Source organism: Heterodontus francisci, chromosome 17, assembly GCF_036365525.1.
Source record: "Heterodontus francisci isolate sHetFra1 chromosome 17, sHetFra1.hap1, whole genome shotgun sequence".
Lineage (NCBI taxonomy): Eukaryota > Metazoa > Chordata > Chondrichthyes > Heterodontiformes > Heterodontidae > Heterodontus > Heterodontus francisci.
The window spans coordinates 39,885,403-39,912,496 of NC_090387.1; the positions used below are offsets into that span (position 1 = coordinate 39,885,403).

Consider the following 27,094-nt stretch of genomic DNA (forward strand, 5'->3'; position numbering starts at 1 on the left):
ACCCTGCAGATTAGCAGAAAATAGTACTCATACTGGGTTTAGCATAATGGCTCTGAAATTCCACAAGGCAAATTGTGTTGGCTTTGCACCCCTGAATCAGCACTTAAACTACAGTGTTCTGAAATGCTGAACCCATCAAAATTTGCAGGCTAGCTCATTTATATGTGCATTGGTGGTTTTGTAGCACAAATCCTGTGCAAAAGTAGGAATACTGTGTTAGATACATTCTGAAATTGGAATGCAGTCTTCCAAAAGGCAAATCTGGCTGAAAAGTGCAGCAGAAAGCTCGGGGAGTAGGATGTAAGCGGCAGAATGCTTGGGTCATTGAATTGACTGCACTCGCATAGCTGGATTGGATCATTTCACTGATTTTGTGCTGTCTTCTACTGCAATATTTAGTAGAGGTAGCCAAAAGAAAGGCATTTGCGGGGCAGAAAAATCCACAATTTCAATGAGACCCTCCTGAATGAGATTCAACAAAGGAGAGAGACTGCTGTGTCTCTATTGGAGGAAACTTCAAAAAAGTATGCCTCGTGCCATGTGGCAGTGATGCTGAATGTCACCCCTCTAACCCCAGAACTGCAGACCATTGCTTCAAGATATTCAGTGGCCTCTATGGAAGGCAAGATAACACTTGGTTGCTCTCCCTTTTCTTCCTTGGGTGCTCTTTACCCTCTGAAACTAACAGCTGCAGCACACGCACTGTGATTAAGGGGGACATGAGCTGGGGATATTACAGGATGTGTTGCTGTATCCTCTAATAATTACTTGTATACAGAATCTCAAAACCCCTTCCTGCCCTTGAACAAGATGATACAAGCCAATCTGTTATAGCAGTTGTCTGATGTCACTGGGAGGACATCACTCAGCTGCTAGCACCTTCAAATTCACTCAGTTGGATTGCGGGAGAAACCTGAGCACAATGCCTGCAAAAGGCACTGCAATGGATGGGGCCATTCTTGATCTTATATGTGTATATATTATCACCTGGTGTCTCTGTGCCTTGATGTATGCAGTCAATCATACCCTGAATGCAAGAAGTGCCAGCCGCTGCAGTAAATCCTTGAACCCTGTCCTGTTTAGTTTAGTTTAGAGATACAGCACTGAAACAGGTCCTTCGGCCCACCGAGTCTGTGCCGACCATCAACCACCCATTTATACTAATCCTACACTAATTCTATATTCCTACCACATCCCCATCTGTCCCTATATTTCCCTACCACCTACCTATACTAGGGACAATTTATAATGGCCAATTAACCTATCAACCTGCAAGTCTTTGGCATGTGGGAGGAAACCGGAGCACCCGGAGGAAACCCACGCAGACACAGGGAGAACTTGCAAACTCCACACAGGCAGTACCCAGAATTGAACCCGGGTCGCTGGAGCTGTGAGGCTGAAGTGCTAACCACTGCGCCACTGTGCCGCCCTGTTGACTGTCAAGGTCATTGGGGAAGGAGATGCACTGCTTTGCCCTGGCGAACAGGGTTCAGATCACCTTAATGACACTGCCGTGCACTGTAGACTGTGATATGTCATTGATGTTTCTTGTAATAGCATAAAACGATCTAGTAGTGAAAAGATGCAGTACTGTGGTGACTTTGAAAGCCACTGGTAAGCCCGCCCCCACCTTGTTGAGTAGGCAACAAACTTTGTTCCAGATGGTTGCAGTGCTCTACAGCAGCCTGCCTGGCGAAGCACAACCTCCTCATTGCACTGCTGCTCAAATTGGTTCAAAAAGATTACTCAGCCTGTAGACTGAATGCTGGGTATGACTTGCTGTCTTCCCAGAGGCTCAGCTGCTCATGATGGTTGCTGAGTTTGCTGCTGCACCTCTAACTGTTCTTTTATTCAGAAAGAATAAATAAAAGCCCCCATAATCAAGTAAGGTTTACTGAGGGTGATAATGACAGTAGATAGTGATGTGATCAATCTGAAAGCTAGAAAATCCCCTAGCAATGTAGACAGCAAAAAGACCCTGTGATCCAAGGAGCTGCACTAATTTGCTGGTGGTTCTGTGACTGGGCGAGAATTCATCAGTGTTAGGTTAAATGGCAAATGTGTCTGGATTACTTCATTGAGGCATGACTTTTAGGTTTTAATTAGGCCTGCGCCTGCCTATGGCAAGCACCTGTTTGGAATGGAAAACATAGTTAAAGTAGCGACCAACGTGTGTGTTTTGGAAACAGTGTGGTGAATACAGATTTTAACCTCCCCATGCACTGTTCTCCCTGGGCAGAGAGGGTTAAATTCAGACTCTTATCTCTAAATCAAAAATTTAGTTAAGCTAGTTTGTCAGTACGAAAGTGTTTTTTATTCGTTCGCAGGATGTGGGCATTGATGGCTAGGCCAGCATTTATTGCCCATCCCTAATTGCCCTTGAGAAGGTGGTGGTGAGCCGTTGCCTTGAACCGCTGCAGTCCATGGGGGGTAGGTACACCAACTGTGCTGTTAGGAAGGGAGTTCCAGGATTTTGACCCAGTGACAGTGAAGGAACGGTGATATAGTTCCAAGTTGGGATGGTGTGTAGCTTGCAGGGGAACTTGCAGGTGGTGGTGTTCCCATGCATTTGCTGCCCTTGTCCTTCTAGGTGGTAGAGGTCATGGGTTTGGAAGGTGCTGTCTAAGGAGCCTTGGTGCGTTGCTGCAGTGCATCTTGTAGATGGTACACACTACTGCCACTGTGCGTCGGTGGTGGAGGGAGTAAATGTTTGTGGATGGGGTGCCAATCAAGCGGGCTGCTTTGTCCTGGATGATGTCGAGCTTCTTGAGTGTTGTTGGAGCTGCACCCATCCAGGCAAGTGGAGAGTATTTCATCACACTCCTGACTTGTGCCTTCCTTGTAGGTAGTGGACAAGCTTTGGGGAGTCAGGAGGTGAGTTACTCGCTGCAGGATTCCCAGCCTCCGACCTGCTCTTGTTGCCACGGTATTTATATGGCTACTCCAGTTCAGTTTCTGGTCAATGGTAACCCCCAGGATGTTGAAGGTGGGATATTCAACGATCATAATGCCATTAAATGTCAAGGGGAGATGGTTAGATTTTCTCTCGTTTGAAATACCCATTGCCTGGCACTTGTGTGGTGCGAATTGCCACTTGTCAGCCCAAGCCTGGATATTGTCCAGGTCTTGCTGCATTTCTACACGGACTGTTTCAGTATCTGAGGAGTTGCGAACGGTGTTAAACATTGTGCTATCATCAGTGAACGTCCTCACTTCTGACCTTATGATTGAAGGAAGGTCGTTGATGAAGCAGCTGAAGACATTAGGGCCTAGAACACTACCCTGAGGAACTCCTGCAGTGATGTCTTGGAGTTGAGATGATTGACCTCCAACAACCGCAGTCATCTTCCTTTCCACTACGTATGACTCCAACCAGCGGAGAGTTTTGCCCCTGATTCCGATTGACTCCAGTTTTGCTAGGGCTCCTTGATGCCGTACTCGGTCAACTGCTGCCTTGATGTCAAGGGCGGTCACTCTCACCTCACCTCTGGAGTTCACCTCTTTTGTCCATGTTTGAACCAAGGCTGTAATGAGGTCAGGAGCTGAGTAGCCCTGGAGGAACCCAAACTGAGTGTCACTGAGCAGGTTATTGTTGAGCAAGTGATGATTATGTGCGTGTAATATTCCCAAGTTGTTTTCTAATAGATTCTGACCATGAAAGTGTGTAGTGCCACGTTTGCTGGCAGTATGGAAGTCCTGAAGACTTAAAATAGTGAACCGCACTGCTGGCCACTTGCAGTGCAGCCTGCCCGCACCCCATACTGGGATGGGTGCTAGTACGGATGTGCCATGCACGCACCAGTAGCGTTAGGAGTGGTCAGATTGTGACGTCAATCAGCTGTTTGGCCATTTTTCAGACTTGGACTCCTTTGGCCCCGTGAACGTCTGTGCTAATCACTCTTCAGCTGCACAAGGTACCCCAGCTTGTGTTATTTAAAGGGGCAGTCATCCCAACTTGCTGGTGAGGTGCTTTTGATTTACTTCTGCTGTGGAGGAGTTTGTGGCTTGTTTTTCGTGGTCTGTTGGTGAGTTGCTGTATCCAATCAGGGAGGGCAGAGGATTTGATCACCCAAGCGTTCAAGAGGTATGGGGGCTGTAGTTGCTGTGTCTCTGGGTTTGTAACACGCCAAGAAATAGAACAGAGGCTGCAAAGATGGGAAGCTCTGAAGAGCAAGGATGAGGAGAGCTCGCCACAGAGGACCATATCCACCACGGTTTTTTAGAGAATACTTCTCATGCCTCCACCTCACTCAGGAGTGGCTCAGTTTCAACAAGGAGGTGGTCACTGAACAGTGCCACCTCCTTCGACAGGACCTGGAACCTAACAGCAGAGCAAGGGCGATGCTGCCAATAGCCGTAAAGGTCACAGTCGTATTAAAATTCTGTGTGACCAGATCATTTCAGGCGAGAGCAGGTGACATATTCATTATCTCCCAGTATGCCGTCCATTGCTGCAGCTGGAAGTTGACGGAGGCCATATATGTGAAGTTATTCCTAAGCGGGATGAGAGAACATGTGGCTTTGGTAGGGTAGCAGGATTCCAATGGTGCAGGGAGCCGTCGACTGCGCACACGTCACTCTGCAGGTCCCATATCAACAGGGAGGGGTACAGGAATGACCAAGACTACCATTCCGTCAATGTGCAGTTGGTGTGTGACAATGCACAAACCATCATGTTGAGGAATGCCTGCTATCCTGGCAACAGCCAAATTTGGACCTCCACGATGAACCAGAGAATGGCTGCTCAGAGACTAGGCATACCCCCTGTACACCTTACTGATGACCTTCCCCCACCCCACCTGACACCCGACCAAACGAGGACAATGAGAGTGTAATGAAAGCCGTGGAGCAGATCAACAGCATACTGAAGCAATGCTTCTGCTGCCTGGACCGCTCAGGGTAGCCTTCCAGTGCATGTCGTAACATGTCCCCAACTTCATGCTGTGCTGTGTCCTCCACAACATTGCCATCATGAGGGTGGCGCCATTGCTCCTGGCATCCTGAAGCCACCTTGGGAGGAGAAAGAGAAGCAGGAAGAGAGGGGCTGGGAGGATACATGGGGACTCCTTTGTTCCAGACAGGCTGTCAGACGGCAGCTGTTCAGACTCTGCGTCCCATAGAAAAACTTGTCTTTGCCACCATGACTCCACTTTACCAGCCATCTGGGACACCCCATCATAGCTTCCCCTTGGCCAAGGTACTGCGATAAAAGCAACCAACAATAACCTTACCAAAGCATTTTTATCCAAAAACACATCCACTTAGATAACAGAAGTGAATTATTCACCCTTGTGCATTCCTTTTGTGCCTGACTTGCGGTTGCCTTTGCCACCTGTAGTGCTTCTATGCATTACTACCCCAGTGGCTCCATCATGGCTGGTGGAAGGCTGCTGAGTTTCACTGGGAGAAGTTTCAGATGGCCTTGCAGTACTCCTTTGAGCAGCTCTGGGCCTTGAGGCTCTGGCTTCGGACTGCATTACCTCATGCAACATCAGGAGCACTGGCAGAGTGGCTGTGGTGGGAGCATGAACGCTGTCGTGCTGAGAGAGGGCAGCAGGTTCATACACCACAGAACACTGGCACTCACTCAGGATGGCACCCCACCTAGTAATCTGTTAGAGCACAGATTGCTAGACTGCCACGAAAGCCTACATGCCCCTTTGAGCACTGAAATCTATAGCCATCATGGCAGCAATTTGAGCCTGCATGGCAGTCAGCATGGATCTCATAACATGCACTTGAGCTTCCACTGCATCACTGTGACATTGGGTGGCTTCCACCTCTGCTGCAGTGGAAGCTGAGATAGATGCTGCATCATGGCTGGGTCCGCAAGTGCTGTCATGGAGTGGCCACCACTTACACGCTGGAAAGAATGGCCTCCAAACTCTGGGCAATGCCCTCTGCCATGTTGGAGCCAGACTCCCCAATGCCTTTTGACAGTGGCGGGAAGCTCTCTGGCAGGCCTGCCAATGTGCTAAGCATCTCGGTGTGCATCCTATTGGAGTTCTCTTGTATGCAGCCATATCAAAGTCCTCATCTGTGTCCCCTGTAGCAGAACTTGTAGGTGACCTTGCCTTCTGGTGAGCTGGTGTACGAGTTAACCTTTCCTCCCTGGCCTGGCTGTAACCCACTTGTGCTCAGTGACTCACCATGTGCAAGTTCACATTGTGCCAGTATAGAAGCTGGTGGCTGCGAGCATAAGATCAAGTGACTGTGCTTCTTTATCTGCTGCTCTTTGTCCCTCCTGAGGCTGCTGTGGCTGGGCAGGGACAGTTCTTGAGTTGCTGAAAGCAGGAAGTCAGAAGGGGAGGGGTGAGGTGGAAAGCAAGAGGTTCATGATCACACCATCTGCAGCTTGTACTTCATGCCAGATAGCAGAATGAGCATGAGGTGAGATTGAAAAGGGGCATAGGCAGGAATGTACCATCATCCTGAATGTTCTTGGCAATGCTGGATGCAAGCGGCTCTGTTGCAGCTGGACCCGTGACGTGGAGCGCCATCTCCCTAGGTCTCATAGGATGCAGTTGTGCCTGTCCCCTGCTGTTTCTGCTCCCTTCTAGTTCATGCCACCTTGACCAGCAAGAGAGAGGGAAGAATCTCAGTCATTCTGTTGCACTGTGCTTGGGTGGTGATCCTGCCATGACTGAATAGCTAGAGGTATGTGAAGGCACCAAAAGGTAGGTGTGAGGCTGGTATCATTGCAAGGTGTGTAAGGGTGGGGTGGAGTATGTGAGTCCTGAATGTTAGGGACTGTTGCTGGGTAAGTGATGGAGATGTGGTGCATCGAGCAGTCTGAGAGGTTGATAATGTGACGGGTAGGAGATATCCTTTGAAAATGCATTCAATGACCTTGGCCACCCGTGCGAGGTCATTGAACTTTTTCCAACACTGCTGCCAGGTCCTTGTCGCCAGAATCTCTGCATTGACCACTTGCTGCCAGTCCCTTTGAATGCGTTCCTTGGCAGCCTCCTGAACACTTTCTGCAGAAACATGGCCTCTCTCCTGTCAACTTCCATGACAAAGGCCTCCAGCGCTGTGTCTGTGAACCTGGGTGCCCTCTCTCTGATCTAGTTTCTTTGCTTTCAATTACAGCCATTGGCAGTATAGGCAGTTAGCATCTTTCTATCAGTGCAGCTCTCCTTGTAGAGGGGCAGACTGCCTTTAAGAGCAGGAGGCTAGCTGGAATATGTGCTCGCCTTGCACACTGTAGAGACCCCTGATGAGCAGGCAGGCAGGCAGCCAGCCAGCCAGCAGCAAGAGTTCCGCTCAGCTGCAATGCTACAATCAGGCAAATGCCTGAATGGCACCAGGTGCTGGTGGGTCGTGAATCATGACCCCCCTACCCGAAAATGCATGCATACCAATTTTTAGCTTTCCTATATCAACTGATTGACCAGTAATGTAATGTGTTTATCACAGACAAATCAGCTACAAGGATCTCAAAACATGGCCATTATATTTTCACACCAGAAACTGAAAATTTAGGCTGAAATAGCTCTATTTAAAAGTTGTAGCTGAAAGTTTAAATAAGTTGATGTCGCTGTAAACATTTAACAATTCACATTCTGCGCCCTACTCCAGAGTACAAAATGTAGTCTCATATTTCAGTGCAATACTGAGGAAGCATTGCACTGTTGGAGGTGTTGTCTTTTTGGATGAGTGAATAAACCGAGACCTCATCTGCCTTTTCGAAGAAGAGCAGGGGAGTCCTCCCTGGTGTCCTAGCCAATATTTATCTCTCAAACATCGTCACTGGAACAGATTATCTTGTCGTTATCACATTGCTGTTTGTGGGACCTTGCTGCGTGCAAATTGGTTGCTCGTTCGCTACATTACATCTGTGACTACACTTTAAAAGTACTTTAATGGCTGTAAAGCACTTTGGAATGTCCCGAGTTCTTGAAAGCCAGTATATAAATACAATTTTTTTTCAACAAAGTTGAAGGCCTAAGTCTACTCAACCTGATTTCGGGTTCTAGCTATGAGCAGTGTGGAGGGAGGTTAACTGGAGTTCAGAAAAAGTACCCAAATGTGAAACTGTTAGTTCCTGATTTCAGTTTGTAATAGATGGAAACCTTACTGAAACAATTAATAATGGTTTCTTTCAATAGTTATTTTGTGGTATAATAGTTTGACTGTTTTGTAAATAAAACATTTCCAGCTGGAGTTAAACGGGGAATATGCTTGTTTGAATAAGTCATGAAACTGCAGTTTCTCCCAGTTGATCATTTTCGCAAAACCCATATGTTACTGATGTCTTACATCTTTAAACCATTTATTTGCATAAAATTATCATACATTCACATGTAATGGCAGTTTAGTTGCCTACCATAGGATATTTTGAAATTAAAAATATAAGCCTATTTAAAAAACAAAATGAAATTAAAGCTCTTCATATGCCGTTTGAGTAATGTTGCTTCTGGTTTCCAGCTCAAGGTGCTAGATAAAGCACAGTTATTGAGAGTTCTTTCAGTTTTGTTTGTCCTTCCAGGCATCAGTTGCAGGATCAGGCAAAGTTGGTTTTGGAGGAAAACCAAATCTTGATGGAGCAGCTTGAGGTACAGCAAGCCAAAGGAAAAAGCAGTCACAACAGACACGTGCAGGAAGGTGAGCCCAGGTGAAATACAAGAGGATTCTGATAATTTTAATTAACTCTTCCTTATTTTAATACCTGGCCCAACTATCCACTTGGATTTCTTGAAGACCTTTCCTTGCTATAATGTGATTTACTTAACCTCCCCTCTCTCTCTGCAAGATAATTGTCAATGAGTAGACTCCAGATTATCCCCTCCTTTCTGCCAGATTTATCCCAAAACTGCTTTTTCATCAAAAAATGTTCCCTTCATATTTTCTTAGCGGTTTCCCTTGACTTTTAAAAAAATTTGTTTTTAAAATATTCCTTCAGCTATGCCTTACAGTTTCCAACTCAGTTGGGAGGGTTTAAACTGGATTGTCAGGGGGATAGGAACCTGAGAGGGAGCTCAGATTGGAGGGAAGCAAAACTGGTAACTTGTCAGGTGTGTGGGGACCAGGACCTAATATCAAAGGAATACCAAGGTGCACAGAATACTGGGGGTGACAGACAGCACTAGAGTAGGGAATAGTAAGTTATTAGGTGGGGTCAGAGAAAGTAATAAAGTCTAGATCAGGGTTAATGTGCATGTATGTGAATGCATGGAGTGTGGTAAATAAGATTGGTGAGGTACAGGCACTGATGACAATGTGGAAGTATGATGTGGCTATAATAGGGACCTGGCTCAAAGAAGGGCAGGACTGGGTGTTAAATATTCCTGGATACAAGATGTTCCGGAAAGATAGAAAAGGGGGAAAAAAAGGGGAGGGGTGGTGGTTTTGATGGAGAGCATTGCAGTGTTGGTGAAAAAGGGTGTCCCAGAGGGGTCAAGAACAGAATCAATTTGGCTAGAGCTCAGGAACAAAAGAAGTGCACTTCATGTTGCTTGGTGTTGTCTGTGGGCCACCAGCTAGTGGGAGGGATGTGGAGGAACAAATTTGCAAGGAAATTAGAGAGGTGCAAAAATTTATCGGGTAGTTATAATGGGGGACTGCAATTATGCAAACATAGACTGAGATAGTAGTAGTGTAAAGTGCAGTGAGGGCATGAGTTCAGAGAGTGTGTTCAGGCAAATATTCTACAGTATGTTGCTAGTCTAATGAGAAAGGAGGCACTGCTGGACCTGGTTCTTGGCAATGAGGTGGACCAAGTGGATCAAGTATCAGTAGGAAAGCACTTGGGGGATAGTGATCATTGTATCTTAAGATTTAGGCTATGGAAAAGGACAAAGAACAAGCCAGAGTAAGAATAATTAACTGGGGGAGAGCCAACTTCAATGGGGTAAGAATGGAGCTGGGGGTGAATAAATTGGGTCAAAAGTTGGCAGGAAAAACAGTAGCTGAACAATGGGTTACCTTCAAAGAGATAGCTCGGGCACAGTCAAGGTATGTTCCCTCAAAGGGGAAAATTTGGGCAAACAAATCCAGAGCTTCCTGGATGACAAAAGAGGTCGAGATTAAGATAAAGAAGTAAAAGTGTGCTTATGACAAGCCAGGTAGAAAATACTATTGAGAACCAGGCTGAATATAGAAAGTCCAGAGGGGAAGTGTAAAAGCAAATAAGAGAAGCAAAGAGAGAGCATGAAAAGAGACTCACAGTTAGCATTAAAGGGAATCCCACAGTTTTCAATAGACATATAAATAGTGAAAGGAGGAGTGGGGCCTATTAGGGACCAGAAAGGGGATTTACAAATGAAGGCAGAGGACATAGCTGAGGTATTAAATGAATACTTTGCATCTGTCTTTACCAAGGAAGAAGGTGCAACCCAGACAATGGTGAAAGAGGAGGTAATACAGTCACTAGAAGAGTTTAAAATTGATAAAGAGGGCATATTAGATAGGCTGGCTGTACTTAAAGTGGATAAAGCACCAAAACCAGATGAGATGCATCCGAGCATACTGAGGGAAGTGAGGGTGGAAATTGCAGAGGCATTGGCCCTAATTTTTCAGTCTTCCATAGACGCGGGGATGGTGCCAGAGAACTAGAGAATTGCAAATGTTACACCCTTGTTCAAAAAAGGGTGTACAGTAAAGCCCAGCAACTACAGGCCAGTCAGTCAGGGGAGGCGGTGGCGTAGTGGTATTGCCACTGGACTAGTAACCCAGAGACCCAGGGTATTGCTCTGGGGACATTGGTTCAAATCCCACCATAGCAGAAGGTGGAATTTGAATTTAATTAATAAACCTGGAATTAAAAAGCTAGTCTAATGATGGCTGTTGTAAAAGGGTTGTCGACTGTTGTAAAAATCCATCTGGATCACTAATCTCCTTTTAGGGAAGGAAATCTGCTGTCCTTACCTGGTCTGGCCGACATGTGACTCCAGACCCACAGCAATGTGGTTGACTCTTACATGCCCTCTGAAAAGGCCTAGCAAGCCACTCAGTTGTATCTAACCGCTACAAAGTCAATAAAAAGGAATGAAACCAGACGGACCATCCGGCATCGACCTAGGCACCGGAAACGACAACGGCAAACCCAGCCCTGTCGACCCTGCAAAGTCCTCCTTACTAACATCTGGGGGCTTGTGCCAAAGTTGGGAGAGCAACAGCCTGACATAGTCATACTCACGGAATCATACCTTACATACAATGTCCCAGACACTGCCATCACCATCCCCGGGTATGTCCTGTCCCACCGGCAGGACAGACCCAGCAGAGGTGGCGGCACAGTGGTATACAGTAGGGAGGCAGTTACCCTGGGAGTCCTCAACATTGACTCTGGACCCCATGAAGTCTGATGGCATCAGGTCAAACATGGATAAGGAAACCTGCTGATTACCACCTATTGCCCGACCTCAGCTGATGAGTCAGTCCTCCTCCATGATGAACAGCACTTGGAAGCACTGAGGGTGACAAGAGCACAGAATGTACTCTGGGTGGGGGACTTCAATGTCCATCACCAAGAGTGGCTCGGTAGCACCACTACTGACCGAGCTGGCCGAGTCCTAAAGGACATAGCTGCTAGACTGGGTATGCGGCAGTTGGTGAGGGAACCAACAAGAGGGGAAAACATACTTGACCTCGTCCTTACCAATCTGCCTGCCATGATGCATCTGTCCATGACCGTGTTGGTAGAAGTGACCATCGCACAGTCGTTATGGAGAAGAAGTCCCGCCTTCACATTGAGGATACCCTCCTTCGTGTTGTGTGGCACTACCACCGTGCTAAATGGGATAGATTTCGAACAGATCTAGCAATGCAAAACTGGGCATCCATGAGGCGCTGTGGGCCATCAGCCGCAGCAGAATTGTATTCAACCACAATCTGTAACCTCATGGCCCGGCATATTCCCCACTCTACCGTTACCATCAAGCCAGAAGACCAACCCTGGTTCAATGAAGAGTGCAGGAGTGCATGCCAGGAGCAGCACCAGGCATACCTCAAAATGAGGTGTCAACCTGGTGAAGCTATCTGCGTATCAAACTGCATAAGCAGCATGCGATAGACAGAGCTAAGCAATCCCATAACCAACAGATATGATCTAAGCTCTGCAGTCCTGCCACATCCAGCCGTGAATAGTGGTGGACAATTAAACAACTAACTGGAGGAGGTGGCTCCACAAATAACCCCATCCTCAATGATGGGGGAGCCCCGCACATCAGTGCGAAAGATAAGGCTGAAGCATTTGCAACAACCTTCAGCCAGAAGTGCCGAGTTGATAATCCATCTCTACTTCCTCCTGAAGTCCCCAGCATCACAGATGCCAGACTTCAGCCAATTCGATTCACTCCGCGTGTTATCAAGAAACGACTGAAGGCACTGGATTCTGCAAAGGTTATGGGCCCTGACAATATTCCGGCAATAGTACTGAAGACCTGTGCTCCAGAACTTGCCGCGCCCGTTGCCAAGCTGTTCCAGTACAGCTACAACACTGGCATCTACCCTGCAATGTGGAAAATTGCCCAGGTCTGTCCTGGACACAAAGAGCAGGACAAGTCCAACCCGGCCAATTACCGCCCCATCAGCCTACTCTCAATCATCAGTAAAGTGATGGAAGGTGTCCTCAACAGTGCTATCAAGCGGCACTTGCTCAGCAATAACCTGCTCAGTGACGCTCAGTTTGGGTTCTACTAGGGCCACTCAGCTCCTGACCTCATTACGGCCTTGGTTCAAACGTGGACAAAAGAGCTGAACTCAAGAGGTGAGGTGAGAGTGACTGCCCTTGACATCAAGGCAGCATTTGACCCTGTATGGCATCAAGGAGCCCTAGCAAAACTGGAGTTAAAGGGAATCAGGGGGGAAACCCTCTGGCTGGAGTTATACCTAGGGCACAGGAAGATGGTTGTGGTTGTTGGAGGTCAGTCATCTGAGCTCCAGGACATCACTGCAGGAGTTCCTCAGCGTAGTGTCCTAGGCCCAACCATTTTCAGCTGCTTCATCAATGACCTTCCTTCAATCATAAGGTCAGAAGTGGGGATGTTCGCTGATGATTGCACAATGTTCAGCACCATTCATGACTCCTCAGATACTGAAGCAGTCCGTGTAGAAATGCAGCAAGACCTGGACAATATCCAGGCTTGGGCTGATAAGCAGCAAGTAATATTCGCACCACACAGTGCCAGGTAATGACCATCTCCAACAAAAGCGAATCTAACCATCTCCCCTTGACATTCAATGGCATTACCATCGCTGAATCCCCCACTATCAACATCCTCGGGGCTACCATTGACCAGAAACTGAACTGGAATAGCCATATAAATACCGTGGCTGTAAGAGCAGGTAAGAGGCTAGGAATCCTGCGGCAGGTAACTCACCTCCTGACTCCCCAAAGCCTGTCCACCATCTACAAGGCACAAGTCAGGAGTGTGATGGAATACTCTCCACTTGCTTGGATGGATGCAGCTCCAACAACACTCAATAAGCTCGACACCATCCAGGACAAAGCAGCCTGCTTGATTGGCACCCCATCCACAAACATTAAGGAAAGCCAGCATGGATTTCTTAAGGGAAAATCATGTTTATCTAACTTGCTGGAGTTTTTTTGAGGAGGTAACAGAGAGGGTTGATGTGTACATGGACTTTCAAAAGACGTTTGAAACAGTGCCACACAGCAGACTTGTGAGCATGGTTATAGCTCATGGAATAAAAGTGATAGTAGCAACATAGAAACGGAAATGGCTGAGTGACAGGAAACAAAGAGTAGTGATTAATGGATGCTTTTCGGGCTGGAAGAAGGTTTGATTAGATTAGAGATACAGCACTGAAACAGGCCCTTCGGCCCACCGAGTCTGTGCCGAACATCAACCACCCATTTATACTAATCCTACACTAATCCCATATTCCTACCAAACATCCCCACCTGTCCCTATATTTCCCTACCACCTACCTATACTAGTGACAATTTATAATGGCCAATTTACCTATCAACCTGCAAGTCTTTTGGCTTGTGGGAGGAAACCGGAGCACCCGGAGAAAACCCACACAAACACAGGGAGAACTTGCAAACTCCACACAGGCAGTACCCGGAATCGAACCCGGGTCCCTGGAGCTGTGAGGCTGCGGTGCTAACCACTGCGCCACTGTGCCGCCCTTATATAGCAGCAAATTATCAAAGCTTTGTCAAAGAGATAGGTTTTAAGGAGTATCATTAAAGGAGGAAAGAGACGTAGAGAGACAGAGGTTTAGGGAGAGAATTCCACAGCTTAGAGCCCTGGCAGCTGAAAGCACTACCACCAATGGAGGAGCAAATAAAATTAGAGATGCTCAAGAGACCAGAATTCAAGGAGCACGGATATCTGAGGATGATGCTGCTGGAGGAGATAAGGAGGGGCAAGGCTATGGAGAGATTTGAAAACAAGGATGAGAATTTTAAAATAGAGGTGTTGTTTAACTGGAAGCCAATGTGGGCCACCGAGCAGAAGTGCGATGGGTGAACAGGACTTGGTGAGAGGTAGAACTTGGGCCTCAGAGTTTTGCTCCTCAAATTTATGGAGGATAGAACGTGGGAGGCTGGCTAGGGCTGCACTGGAGTAGTCGCCTGTAGATAACAAAGGGTTCCCACAGCAGATGAGCTGAGACTGGGCAGAGTCAGGCAGTGTTACAGAAGTAGAAACAGGCAGTCTTAGTAATAACACAGATATGTGGTCAGAAGCTCATCTTGGGGTCAAATAGGACACTGTGCAAACGAGTGTGTTCAGCCTCAGACAGTTGCCATGGAAAGGGATGGGGTTGGTAGCGAGGGAATGGAGTTTGTAGCAGGGACCAAAGGCAATAATTTCAGGCTTCACAATATTTAATTCGAGAAAATTTCTGCTCATCCAGTACTGGACATCAGAAAAGCAATCTGACAATTCAGAGACAGCATGGGCATCAAAAGCGATGGTGGCAAAGTGGAGCTTGGTACCTTCAGTGTACATATGGAAACACACTGTGTTTTCAGATGATGTCACTGAGTGGCAGCACATAGACAAGAAACAGGAGAGGGGCCAAGGATAGATATTTGGGCGACCTCAGAGGTAACAGTGCAGGAGCAAGAAGAGAAGCCAATACAAGTGATACTCTGGCTACGATTAGAGTGTAACAAGGGGAGTGCAGCCCCATCCAGCTGGACAATGGTGGAGAGGCACTGGAGGAGGATGGTGTGGTCAATGGTGTCAAAGGCTGCAAACAGGTTGAGAAAGACGAAGAGGGAAAGTTTACCTTTGTCTGTCAAATAAGATGTCATTAGTGACATCTTAGTCATTAGTGAATTCGATAAGAGCCGCTTCAGTACGGTGGCAGGGATGGAAACCTGATTGGAGGGATTCAAATGTTTGTAGTGGAGTTCCCAGGGGGTCAGTGTTGGGACCCTTGCTTTTCCTGATTATATATTAATACCCTAGACCTTGGTGTACAGGGCACATTTCAAAGTTTGCAGATGATATGAAACCTGGAAGCATTGTGAACTGTGAGGAGGACAATGTAGAAATCCCAAAGGACATAGACAAGTTGGTAGAATGGACAGAGAAATGTGAAGTGATTCATTTTGGTAGGAAGAACATGGAGAGACAATATAGAATAAAGGGTACAATTCTAAAGTGGGTGCAGGAGCAGAGGGACCTGGGTGTATATGTGCATAAGTCATTGAAGGTGGCAGGATAGGTTGAGAGAGCGGTTAATAAAGCATACAGTATCCTGGGCTTTATTAATAGGGGCATAGAGTACATGAGCAAGGAGGTTATGTTGAACTTGTATAAGATCCTGGTTCAGCCTCAGCTGGAGTATTGCGTCCAGTTCTGGGCGCCGCACTTTAGGAAAGATGTGAGGCATTGGAGAGAGTACAGAAGAGAGTCATGAGGATGGTTCCAGGGGTGAGGAATTTCAGTTATGACTGTTTTTTCCTTGGAGAAGAGAAGGCTGAGGGGTGATTTGATAGAGGTATTCAAAATCCTGAGGGTTCTGGACAGAGTAGACCGAGAGAAACTATTCCCACTCATGAAAGGATAGAGAATGAGAGGGCACGGATTTAAAGTATTTGGTAAGAGAAGCAAAAGTGACATGAGGAAAAACTTTTTCACGCAGCGAGTGGTTAAGGTCTGGAATGCACTGCCTGTGAGTCTGGTGGAGGCAGGTTCAATTGAAGTGTTCAAAAGGGAATTAGACTGTTAGATAAAAAGGAAGAATGTGCAGGGTTATGGAGAGAAGGCGGAGGATTGGAACTGAGTGAATTGTTATTTCAGAAAGCTGGTGCGGACACGGTGGGCCAAATGGACGCCTTCTGCACTGTAACAGTTCTGAGTTGTACAGCAGACCTTGGTACATGTCGTTGCATTGCATACTTCAGTGTTATAATACTTCAGAAGCGTGATCCATCCTGCACCATTATCCCATACTCTCATTTGGCTTTGGCTTCAAGTTTGGTCCGTCATGTTCTGGAGCTTTTCCTGCTATTGGTCTCCACTTTGGCTTCCCATAAAGCTCAGATTAACTTTTCTAAAAAATATTTTTTTTCTTTTGATGTTAGTGTCAAAATTGACTAAACAATTAATGCTGCTGGAGGCAGAGAAACAAACGCAACAAAAAGAGTTGCATGAGACTCAACAAGAGCTGAAGAACATTTGCTCAAAGTACGACCAACTAAAAGCAAACCTTGATGACAAAATGGGAGTTGATGAGCATACCACAATGGTGAATGATCTCAAAAGGTATATATTTATTTTTAAATTTGCTGAAATGCTTAAGCTTTGCATATGGAAACTGGGATCCTTCAGGTTTGCATATAAAATTGGGAGGGATGTATTGAAGAAGTAATGAAAAAAAATTATTATAACTTTTAAGTCAGCATGTTGTCATATTGCTGTCGGATAAATGGGCTTGATCACGGTATGGTGGTGATACGGAAACTTTAAAAAAAAACTAGTTAAACTTATCGGAATTTCAAACAAACCGTGTCAAATTCTTAAATAAAACTAGGAAATTATGGGGACATACATCAGGTCTGCTGGTACCTGTAAATGTAGAAGCTAGGTTAACAATTCAAGTGTAGAATCTTCCCATGACCAAATGTTGTTGCTCTTGTCTGTACTTTCTTTTTGAAGGACAGTTGTCTGAAATTGCACAAGGTATTCTTAATGTGGTCTTACCAATGCAGGGTGAAAGTATTAACTTGGAATCAAATGAATAGCTTTGCTTTCATTGACTAGATTCATTTAAAGATTGTGATCACACACAAATCCTTTCCTTCCAAAATAGTATCTGCCTGTTGGGTGACCTCGATTCACCTTGCAATATGCATTAGCTTTATTTATCTACAATAAGATTTATTTGCCTTTCCTTAGTCCATCTCCTCTATTTGTTCACGTCCCTTTTGAATAGTATTGATTTCCTTTAAATTTGCTACCTGGCCATCTAGCTTGGAGTTTTCAGCAAATGTTATATTACTAGAAATATCTAAAACCAATGTCCTCAGACTAAACAAGTGTAACACCTAGATCAATTAGCAAACAAGTCAAAAGTGAAATAGAGGAAAAATGACCGTATGTATGTTGCAGGTAAGAATTGGATGGAGTCACAGTATAAACATAAGAACATTCAGAAATATGTTAAGAGTGATTAGAGGGGCAGGGAGATCTAGACAAAAGCCTACCTGCAAGCACAAAACATAACAGTAAAATGTTCCTTCAGCAATTCAATAATAAGAGGTTAGGCAGAAAAGAGATGAGAACCTTAAAGACTTAAAACAAAGGATGAGCACAAAACACTAGTTTAGCTCCAGCTGGAGTATTGTATCCAGTTCTGGGCACTACACTTCAGGAATGAGGTGCAGGCTTTGGAGAGGGTACAGAAGAGATTTATAGACTCATGGAGAGATACAGCACCAAAACAGGCCCTTCGGCCCAACGAGTCGCGCCGACCATCAACCACCCATTTATACTAATCCTATATTAATCCCATTTTCCCTCACATCCCCACCTTCCCTCAATTCTCCTACCACCTACCTACACTAGAGGCAATTTTTACAATGGTCAATTTACGTATAAACCCGCAAGTCTTTGGCATGTGGGAGGAAACCGGAGCACCCGGAGGAAACCCACGCGGTCACAGGGAGAACTTGCAAACTCCACACAGGCAGTACCCAGAACCGAACCCGGGTCACTGGAGCTGTGAGGCTGCGCTGCTAGCCACTGCGCCGCCTTTGATTCCAGGGATGAGTGATTACAGATATGTGGATAGACTAGAGAAGATGCATTTGCTGTCCTTGGAGCAGAGATGGCTAAAAGGAGATTTGATAGAGGTGTTTAAAATCATGAAGGATTTAGGTAGAATGAATAATGAGGAACTGTTGCCAAAGGCTAAAGGGCCAATAATGAGAGGGCACAGATTTCAGGTGATTGGCAAAAGAACCAAAGACAACATGAGGAAAAGCTTTTACACGCAATGAGTGTCTCGGATTTGGAATGCACTGCCTGATGGGGTGATGGATACAGATTCAATAGGACCCTTCAAAAGGAAATCAGATGAGAACAGGGGACTGGAACTAACTGGATTGCTCTTCAAACGTTCCAGTGCAAACTTGTTGGGCCAAATAGCTGCCTTCTTTGTTGTACTATTCTATGAAAATAATAAACATTCTGAATGATTACATACTCCAGATATCTGCAAGGGAAGTTAAACAGAGTTAATCCAGGCAAAATTAATTTCTTTGATGTAAGTTATAGCAAAAAGTAATTAATACCCAGGTCTAGATGATATTTACCTCAGTGACAAAAAACACCAAGGAGTAGAATTATGAGCCATTGACAGTCAATATGAAGGATTCACTGCATACTGGATAAGTACTAGTAGTTTGAAATGAGACCACTCAATATGGTGCCCATGGTCAAAAAATGCGACAGATCAAACGGGCAACTACAGACCACTGGCGTTGCTTCAATCCCAGGTAAAATAATGGAATTGATTATCTGGTGTACATCTGAATGATTTGGAACTAAAAATTCATGTCAAGGAACATTAAAATCAATTTCTAAGTACCAATTTTAAAAAAAGCCTTATTTTTAGTGGAAAAAATTGGCAGGAAAAGCTGGATTCCATGAACTCTGGTAAATTTGGAAAAAATTAGTAAAGATTTTTTTTTTATTTTGAGCATTGCTAAAGTTCAAGAAAGTAAGGAACTTGGAAAAAGAGCATAGTTAAACATTTATTTAAAGTTGGTGTACACCGTTTTCACAGGACTAGCCATAGGCTCACACTCAAACCCCAGATACAAAGTAAAATTTGAAGAACCTATGTTTGTTAGGGCTCTAGCTGTTTAACTGCCATGAATGGTGTTTTCAGTAAAGAATGCCTTGGTGTGCTACCTGAGACAGTCTATCAGTGCGGTAATTGTTTTTCTTCTCGCTGTGTAGAAAACTGCAGCTGGAGCAAGAGAAACAGAAAGTAGAAGTGGAAGAATTGATGGGAAGAATTGCATCTTTGCAAGCTGAGAAAAAGAGCCTACTCTTCGAAAAGACAGAATTAATAACTGACAATAAGACTTTAGAAGCAGAACTGCAGGTAGCACAGAAGTCAAACAGGTACAATACATATATAGGTATTCAGTAAATGTGCATTGAACTATAACTACATTCTACTGAGACAATTAAAACTTTTAAATTTAAAATTTAATTCCCATCTGGTAAACATTTTGAAAGGTATTGTTATGCATTCTTTATATTGTTATATCTGATTTTGTTTGATCAATTTCACTTTTTTTTGTCCCCTACAGCCCTAAAGGTGCTGGCACGCGATGGAGTATAGTTAATTTGTGCAGACAACCTTAATATACCTTGCCCACATAGCCATTCTTCACATAATATTGTAGGCCATTATGGTTGTGCATGGTTCTGTCTTCACCTGACAACCACCTGTTTGTATAACTCTGTGGCTCGCCAGGCTCTAAGAAGGCATAGAGAGTCAGATGTATGCCACGTGGGTCAAAGTGTTAGGTCCCTTTCGCTGAAGCATACTACTGAACCATTTGAGATTTTGTACAACATGTTATGATGGGATTTGAACCCAAGCCTTCAGGTTACTAATCTTGTGCTATAACCACTGAAGCTGCAACAAGCAGGAAGATATTTCAAAGCACTCCACATTGAGGAGAAAAATCGTGGATACTAATTATGGGGTGAATCTGCAAAGGGGGCCAAAGATGCAGTCTTAAAGAAGAGGCCTGAGGAGTTGTGATGACAGGGAGGGAAATAGCGTGGCGTAAGGATCAAGGCAGTGAGTTCTAAAGAGCAGAGATGCAGTAGCTGAAAGAACCGCTGCTAATTATGTAGAGGAGAACCTAGAATTTAAGGATCAGAGGATTCATGTCGAGTTATGGCTGGAAGAAATTGTTAAGTTAGGTTGGGGTAAAGTCGTCAGAAGGAAAATAATGGCAAGTCACTTACAAGTCAGTTCATTATGGCATGGGGATCTAGTGGAACATGAAAGGGTGGGAATGATAGGGTTTTGGGACATTGTGGAGGTGAGGATATCTGCTATGGCATTCTGAATGACCTGCAATTTATGGAGAGGGGTAAGGGGCTTAGCCAGGAGCACATTAGAGGAGTTGACCCCTAAGGTGATAAAGGAATAGAAATGGGGGAATTTTAACCCCCAAGGACAGATGGGTTTGTGACATGTAGGTAGGTTAAAATATCAACAATAGGAAAGTTGACCCCAACCCACCTCCAACTTCAGTACTTTTAATGTTTGTTTGTACCTGTCCTCTTCTATAGTTATTCTAAACTTGATGGAATGATGAGCACTGTTCTCCCAAATGCTCTCCCATTGAATGCTGCTCCATTTCATTCTCCAGAACTAGATCCAAAACTACTTCCTTACTCATTGGGCTGGAAACTCATTGATCAGGAAAGTTCTCTTGTACACATTTCAGGAATTCCTCCTCTTTTCCCTTTACGCTGTTACTATCCCAGTCGATATTCGGATTATTGAAGTCTCATTATCATTATAGAGTCATTTATGACATAGAAGGTGGCCATTCGGTCGGTCGAGTCCATGCCAGCTCTCCATGGAGCAGTGCAATCGTCCCCACCCCCGCCCCCCCAATCCCTCTAGCCCTGCAAGTTTATTTCCTTCATGTGCCATCCAATTTTTTTTTTGAAATCATTGATTGTCTCCGCTTCCCCCACCCTCGTGGACAGCGAGTTCCAGGTCATTACCACTTGCTGCGTTTTTAAAAAAAAGGTTGGTTCTTCACATTCTTTGATCTCTTGCCCAGAACCTTCGTTCTGTGTTCCCTAGTCCATGTACACAATTTTTCCTTGTCTATCTTATCTAAGCCTGTCATAATCTTGTACACCTCTGTCAAATTTCCACTTAATCTTCTTTGCTTCAGAGAGAACAACTGCAGCTTCTCCAACCTAACCTTGTAACTAAAATTCCCCATCCCTGGAACCATTTTGGTAAACCACCTCTGCACTGTCTCTGACCCTCACATCCTTCCTAAAGTGTGGTACTGCAGCTGGGGCCTAACCAGAACTTTATAAAGGTTCAGCATAATTTCTACTTTTATGTTCTTTGCCTCTACTTATGAAGCTCAGGATCTCTGATGCTTTACTAACCACTCTCTCAGTATGTCCTTCCACCTTCAAAGTTCGATGCACATGCACCCCCAGATTCCTCTGTTCCTTTAGAAGTGTGCCATTATGTCTATATTGCTTCACCCTATGCCTTCTTCCAAAATCTCTCACTTGTCTGTATTAAATTCCATCTGACATTTGTCTGCCCATTCTGCTAGCCTATCTATGACCTGGTGCAGGCGGTTCCTATCATCCTCACTGTTTGCCATTCTTCCGAGTTTAGTATCATCGGCAAATTTTGAAATTCTTCTCTGTCCCACCCCCGCTTCCTTTAGCAACCTGGGGTGCTAAGGATAGCCAGCCTTTCCAGTACTTCCTCCCTCTCAATTTTTACCCTATCTATTGCCTCTACTCTCTCTGCTTCTACTGATATTTTGTCAGATTCCTCTTCCTTAGTAAACACTGATACAAAGTACTCATTAGGTATTCTAGCCTTCCCCTGTGCCTCTAATTTTATAATAGCCTCTTTATCCCTAATAGGCCTCACTCCACCTCTTACTACCCGCTTACTATTTACATGCCATCGAAGATTTTTGAGTTCCCTTTTATGCTACTCTGTAGTTCTTTCATCTTTCTGTAATTTGTCTGCAAATTTGCTCTTCTATCTGCTTCCCACTATTTGGTGGCCTCTAGTATACACCCAGTAGTGTTTTATCTCCTCTATTGTTCATTAATTCTAATCTCTGTCTTCAGCCCTCCAACTGTCATCCAACTCCAGTGCTGTGATATTTCCTTGATCAATATTACCACCCAGCTCCTCTTTTTTTTTCTTTTCCCTTCCCTATCTTTCCTGAATACCCTATAGCCAGGAATATCAAGTTCCCAAACCTCCCCTCTTTGAGCCATGTCTGCTATTGCTGCTTTACTATAGTACCATGTGGCAACTTGTGCCGACAGTTTACCAACTTTATTTACCATGCATTTACGTACATGTACTCTGAGCCCATCTCCCAAGACTGTTTGCAACTTCTTCCCTAAAAAAAAACACACCCAATATTTGATTTTGGTTTCAGTGACGAAATGCTCCTAACATAACCTACCCGATTGCAACGCCTGGCGCCTTATAATGTATACAGACTGAGTCCATCTTGACTTTATCAACTACAACAATCCGTTTGCAGTTCCTGGCTTGTATTTAATCTTTCCAATTTGTTGATATCAAAACCTAATCAGGATCGACTGCAACCAAAATGATGGGTATATAACACACTAGTTATACCAATGTTTTATACAGTTGCATCATAACTTCCTTTTTGTACTATATGCCCCTATTTATAAAGCCCAGGATGTTATATTCCATAAAACTTGTTGAAGGATTGTGCTGGAGCCAATCTTTACTCAGTCTCGCAGTTATAAAAAGATTACCAACATGTAGCTCCTCACTCAAACCATCACCCATTTTCAGTAAGTGTCTCCTTATATACTCAAGTAAGACTTTAATTAACACCCTCCATCTTATGATTAAACGCAATTAACACAAGATCCTGTATACTTTATTAACCACTTTTTCAGCCTGCCTGCCACCTTCAATGATTTGTGCACATATGCCCCCAGGTCTGCTCCTGCACGCCACCTTCTGAATTGGATCAATTTTGAGGGTAGGAAAGGGGGGAAAAAAAAAAGGGGCTGGGTGAAAATATCGATCAAGGAAACTATTACAGCACTGTAGTTGGATGACAGTTGTGGGGCTGAAGACCGAGATTAGAATTAATGAACATTACTGGGTGTATACTATAGGCCACCAGAAGCAGATAGAAGAGCAAATTTGCAGACAAATTACAGAAAGATTCAAGAACGACAGAGTAGCATAAATTTGTTTCAATTTATGTTGCCTCTCATTCTTCCGAGCAAAATGAAGCACTTCACAATTCACTGCATTAAATTTCATCAGCCGCTTGTTCGCCAAGTTCACCATCCTGACTTGATGTTTATCACAATCCTCCTCGCAGTTTACAATATTTCCAAGTTTTGTGTCATTTGCATATCTCTCGGCCCGCGCTCGCTCACTCTGCCCGCCCTCCCCCCCTCGGCCCGCCCTACCCCCCTCGGCCCGTGCAAGCGTTCTCGGCCCGCCTTCCCCCCCCTCTGCCCGCCCTCGGCCCGCGCTCCCTCCCTCCGCCCGCCCACCCTCCCTCCCTCCGCCCGCCCGCCCTCCCTCCCTCCGCCCGCCCGCCCTCCGCCTTCCCTCCCTCCCTCCCTCCCTGCCCTCCCTCTCTCCCTCCTGCCCTACCGCCCACCCTCCCACCGCCCGCCCGCCCTTCCCCCCCCTCCCTCAGCCCGCCCTCCCTCCCCCTCCCTCAGCCCGCCCTCCCTCCCTCCCTCAGCCCGCCCTCCCTCCCTCCCTCCCTCAGCCCGCCCTCCCTCCCTCCCTCAGCCCGCCCGCCCGCCCTCCGCCCTCCCTCCCACCGCCCGCCCTCCCACATGTCTACAAGAAGCTGGAGTCAGGAACTTAGATTTCAGGGAGGTCCTACGGCTGAAGGAGGTTTCAGAGATTGAGGGGTGAAACCATGGTGGGATTTAAATATAGAAAATGAAGAGGACTGGAGGACAGCTAACATCATACTGTTTAAAAAGAGAGAAAGAGATAGACTGGATAATTTCAAATTTGAGGGATTGGGGAGCTAGGAGCCAATGTATGTTGGTGACATAGACAAATGGGACTTAGAAACATAGAACTTGGCTCAGGGTAGGATATGAATAGAATGTTAGATGAGCTGAAGTTTTGTTGGAGGCTGTGAGGCTTGTCGGGAGAGCATTTGAGTTATTGGGCTGAATTTTCCTGGCCCTGTGGTGGCAGGCTTGGACACGGGGCGGGAGCCGCGGGGTTGGCAGGAAAATAGTGAGAAGCCGCATCGGGACAGTTCCCCGAAGCATTCCCACCACTGGGGAATTTTCCTAGGGGTGGAGTGGGAAGCAAATCGGCTGCGCGCTCCTTGGAGATGGGCAACCAATTTGCATTGTAAAGGCCTCAATTAGGGGCCATTTTATGGCCTACCTGCCATATTTCCATTGGCAGAGCAGCCCCCCCCCCCCGCCCCCCCAGTCGCATGTGGAGGCCGCCAACTTAATGGAGGCAGCCTCGCTGTGGCAGGCTGAGGGAAGCCATTGGACCCAGAGGCTCCATACCACAAAGAGGGGCTTCGTTCACCAAAGGCTGCAATTGCAGCCAAGACCGATCCAGTGGAGGGGTTTCCCCTCCACCCCTATTCATCAACTGGTCAATATCCCAGCTTATTTAATTACTTATGTGCAGGCCAATGAGGGCGCCTCCATGTTGAGGCAGGTCGAGGACCGCGAGAACGCAACAGCAGTGCCCACCTCTACCAGTGGGACTGCATCGAGAGCCCACCTACCTGCCATTCTCAACAGGTTGGTGAACTCGGAGATGGCCAATTAGGAGGCTGCCTCCCAGAATATTGCAACACCAGCTTTTCTGCCAGCAAGTGCGGGTTCAGAGGCCGCCATTTGGTCCTGACATCAGGGTCCCGAAGCCCACCGGAAAGTCTGGAGGTGACAACAGCATCAATGAGGGCTTTAGCAGCTGATGGGCTGAAGTAGGGGTGGAGTTGGGTGATATTAGAGCTGGAACTAGGTGGTTTTCATGATGGAGATGACATGGAGTCTGCATTTCAAAATGGAAAGCACCGTTGGATGTCCTGAGGTCATGATAAGTTTCTATACGAACGTATTCTTTTTACTCACTACTTTATCCTGTTTAATGACTTCTGAAATAAGATATAGACCTAAGTTTCTTGAGCACACACCAGTATTAATTTGGACAGTTAAATTAGGATAAAGAAAAGTTCTATTTAAACACCCACCTAAATCAATAAAAACAGGTGTAATTATCTAATTTACATTTTTCACTGATTATGGTTCAAATGTGGCCACCTACACTACTACTTTGCAGTATATGAAAGTGTAAAAAGAGGTTGCATGTGGGAAATACATTAATTGAATTTTACAAGAGTGGGTTAACATAAATAATCTGGTTCACAGGCTAGCACAGAAAAAGATTGGTCTTCTGAAACAGCAAACAGAAGAAGCTATGGAGAAAGAAGTAGCAGCTCACCAGTATCTGGCAAACTTGATTAGTCTTGCTGAAAAGGCAGCTCACGAACGTGACCAGCTTGTACATGTGGTGAGTAATATTTAAGATTCTTCCTCTGGAGAACACACGCCTGTCAAATGTTTTTTGATGGATGGTGGGGGGAGTTAAGGTATCGGAATTGAGCAACCTTACTCCATACCTGGTGTTTAAGTGGAAAAATCAGGACGTCTTCAGCATCACAACTTAAACATAACGGCATGTGAAGGGGAGGCCTGGCAGCAGATCTGAGGCAGGAGGTCCCTGCTGCATAAGTACCCCAAAGGAGCAGGTTTGGTTTGGTTTGCCCCCAGCCCAGATGGTGGCCCCAGTCGTTCCACCATCCCACCCTGTCTCCACCCACTGATGACCCCAGCCTGTAACTTCAGCCTCCTGTCGCTACCTACCGCTGGCCAGCTGTGGGGTTTCAGTCGGTCCAGAATTATTCAAAGGAGTTCTCTGCTATTAAGATTAGCAGGGCCTTGTCCCTGGCCTTGGCCGGTTCTTTACCTGCTACCAGGCTCCCTAAATCTGCCCCGCCTCCTCGTTCACATCAATGTCCTAGTCCAGTGAAATATTTTTACTTCTAAAGCATTGCAATTTATTTTACTGAGCTACTTTTAAGTCAATATCCCCTGCAGCACCTATCAAGTTTTACATTTCAACCTCGTTTTCTTGGCTGTGTTTTCCACTGTTGTTGATTCTATTCTCCTCCCTTCCTTAGCTTGCAGTAGTCTTTCTTGATTCTATTACTATCTGTCTCAACATTTTCTCCAAGGCTTCTTTTACTGTCTCTACATGATTCTCCTCTGGCATGCCCTAGTGTTCCATCCTACTCCTATTTGTATGCTGGCCATCTAGCTAGCTTCTATGTCATCAATGCCAAATCCTGCCTGTACCAATATCATGATTCAATAGCTACTTCTCTACTGTCTGACTCCCTAGCCAACATCAAGACCCGATTGAATCAACATTAAATAGACTGAAGCCATTTTGGACAATTCTTGCCAGCACCTGTTTGCCAGGGGAGCATCACATTCATCACCTCTAGGATAGATTACTACAATTCTTCCAATGTCAACTCCATAAAATTCAACTTACATTCAGAAATCTGTTGCACAAGGCCCACTTACCCATCAATTCCTGACCTCAGGAAATCAAATTTAACATCTTCAAGTCTCTCCATGGCTGTTTTCCTCATTTTCTGTGTAATCTTGTGCCCTATCTGACAGCTAACAACTTCTTGCTTTTCTAACTTTGATTTGCTACATTTTTCCTGCTTGCATTTCATCATTTAAATGCATCCTTTCAGACACCTACGTTTCTATGAACTACTTTGCCTTTTGCTGTTCCGTCTCATCCATTTTGGTACGCTGGTGCACTCAGTTGT

At 45.5% G+C, this 27,094-nt stretch overlaps 1 protein-coding gene across 2 annotated transcripts in view; it reads left to right on the forward strand.

Annotated features, from left to right (window-relative positions):
• Nucleotides 1-27,094, forward strand: part of cep89 (centrosomal protein 89) — a 132,737-nt gene that overhangs the window by 58,504 nt on the left and 47,139 nt on the right. For both annotated transcript variants that reach the window (XM_068049315.1, XM_068049316.1), the window contains 4 exons: nucleotides 8,492-8,607; nucleotides 16,514-16,694; nucleotides 19,395-19,562; nucleotides 25,617-25,758. In XM_068049315.1, the coding sequence (XP_067905416.1) occupies nucleotides 8,492-8,607; nucleotides 16,514-16,694; nucleotides 19,395-19,562; nucleotides 25,617-25,758 (607 nt within the window). The remainder of the gene's footprint in view (nucleotides 1-8,491; nucleotides 8,608-16,513; nucleotides 16,695-19,394; nucleotides 19,563-25,616; nucleotides 25,759-27,094) is intronic.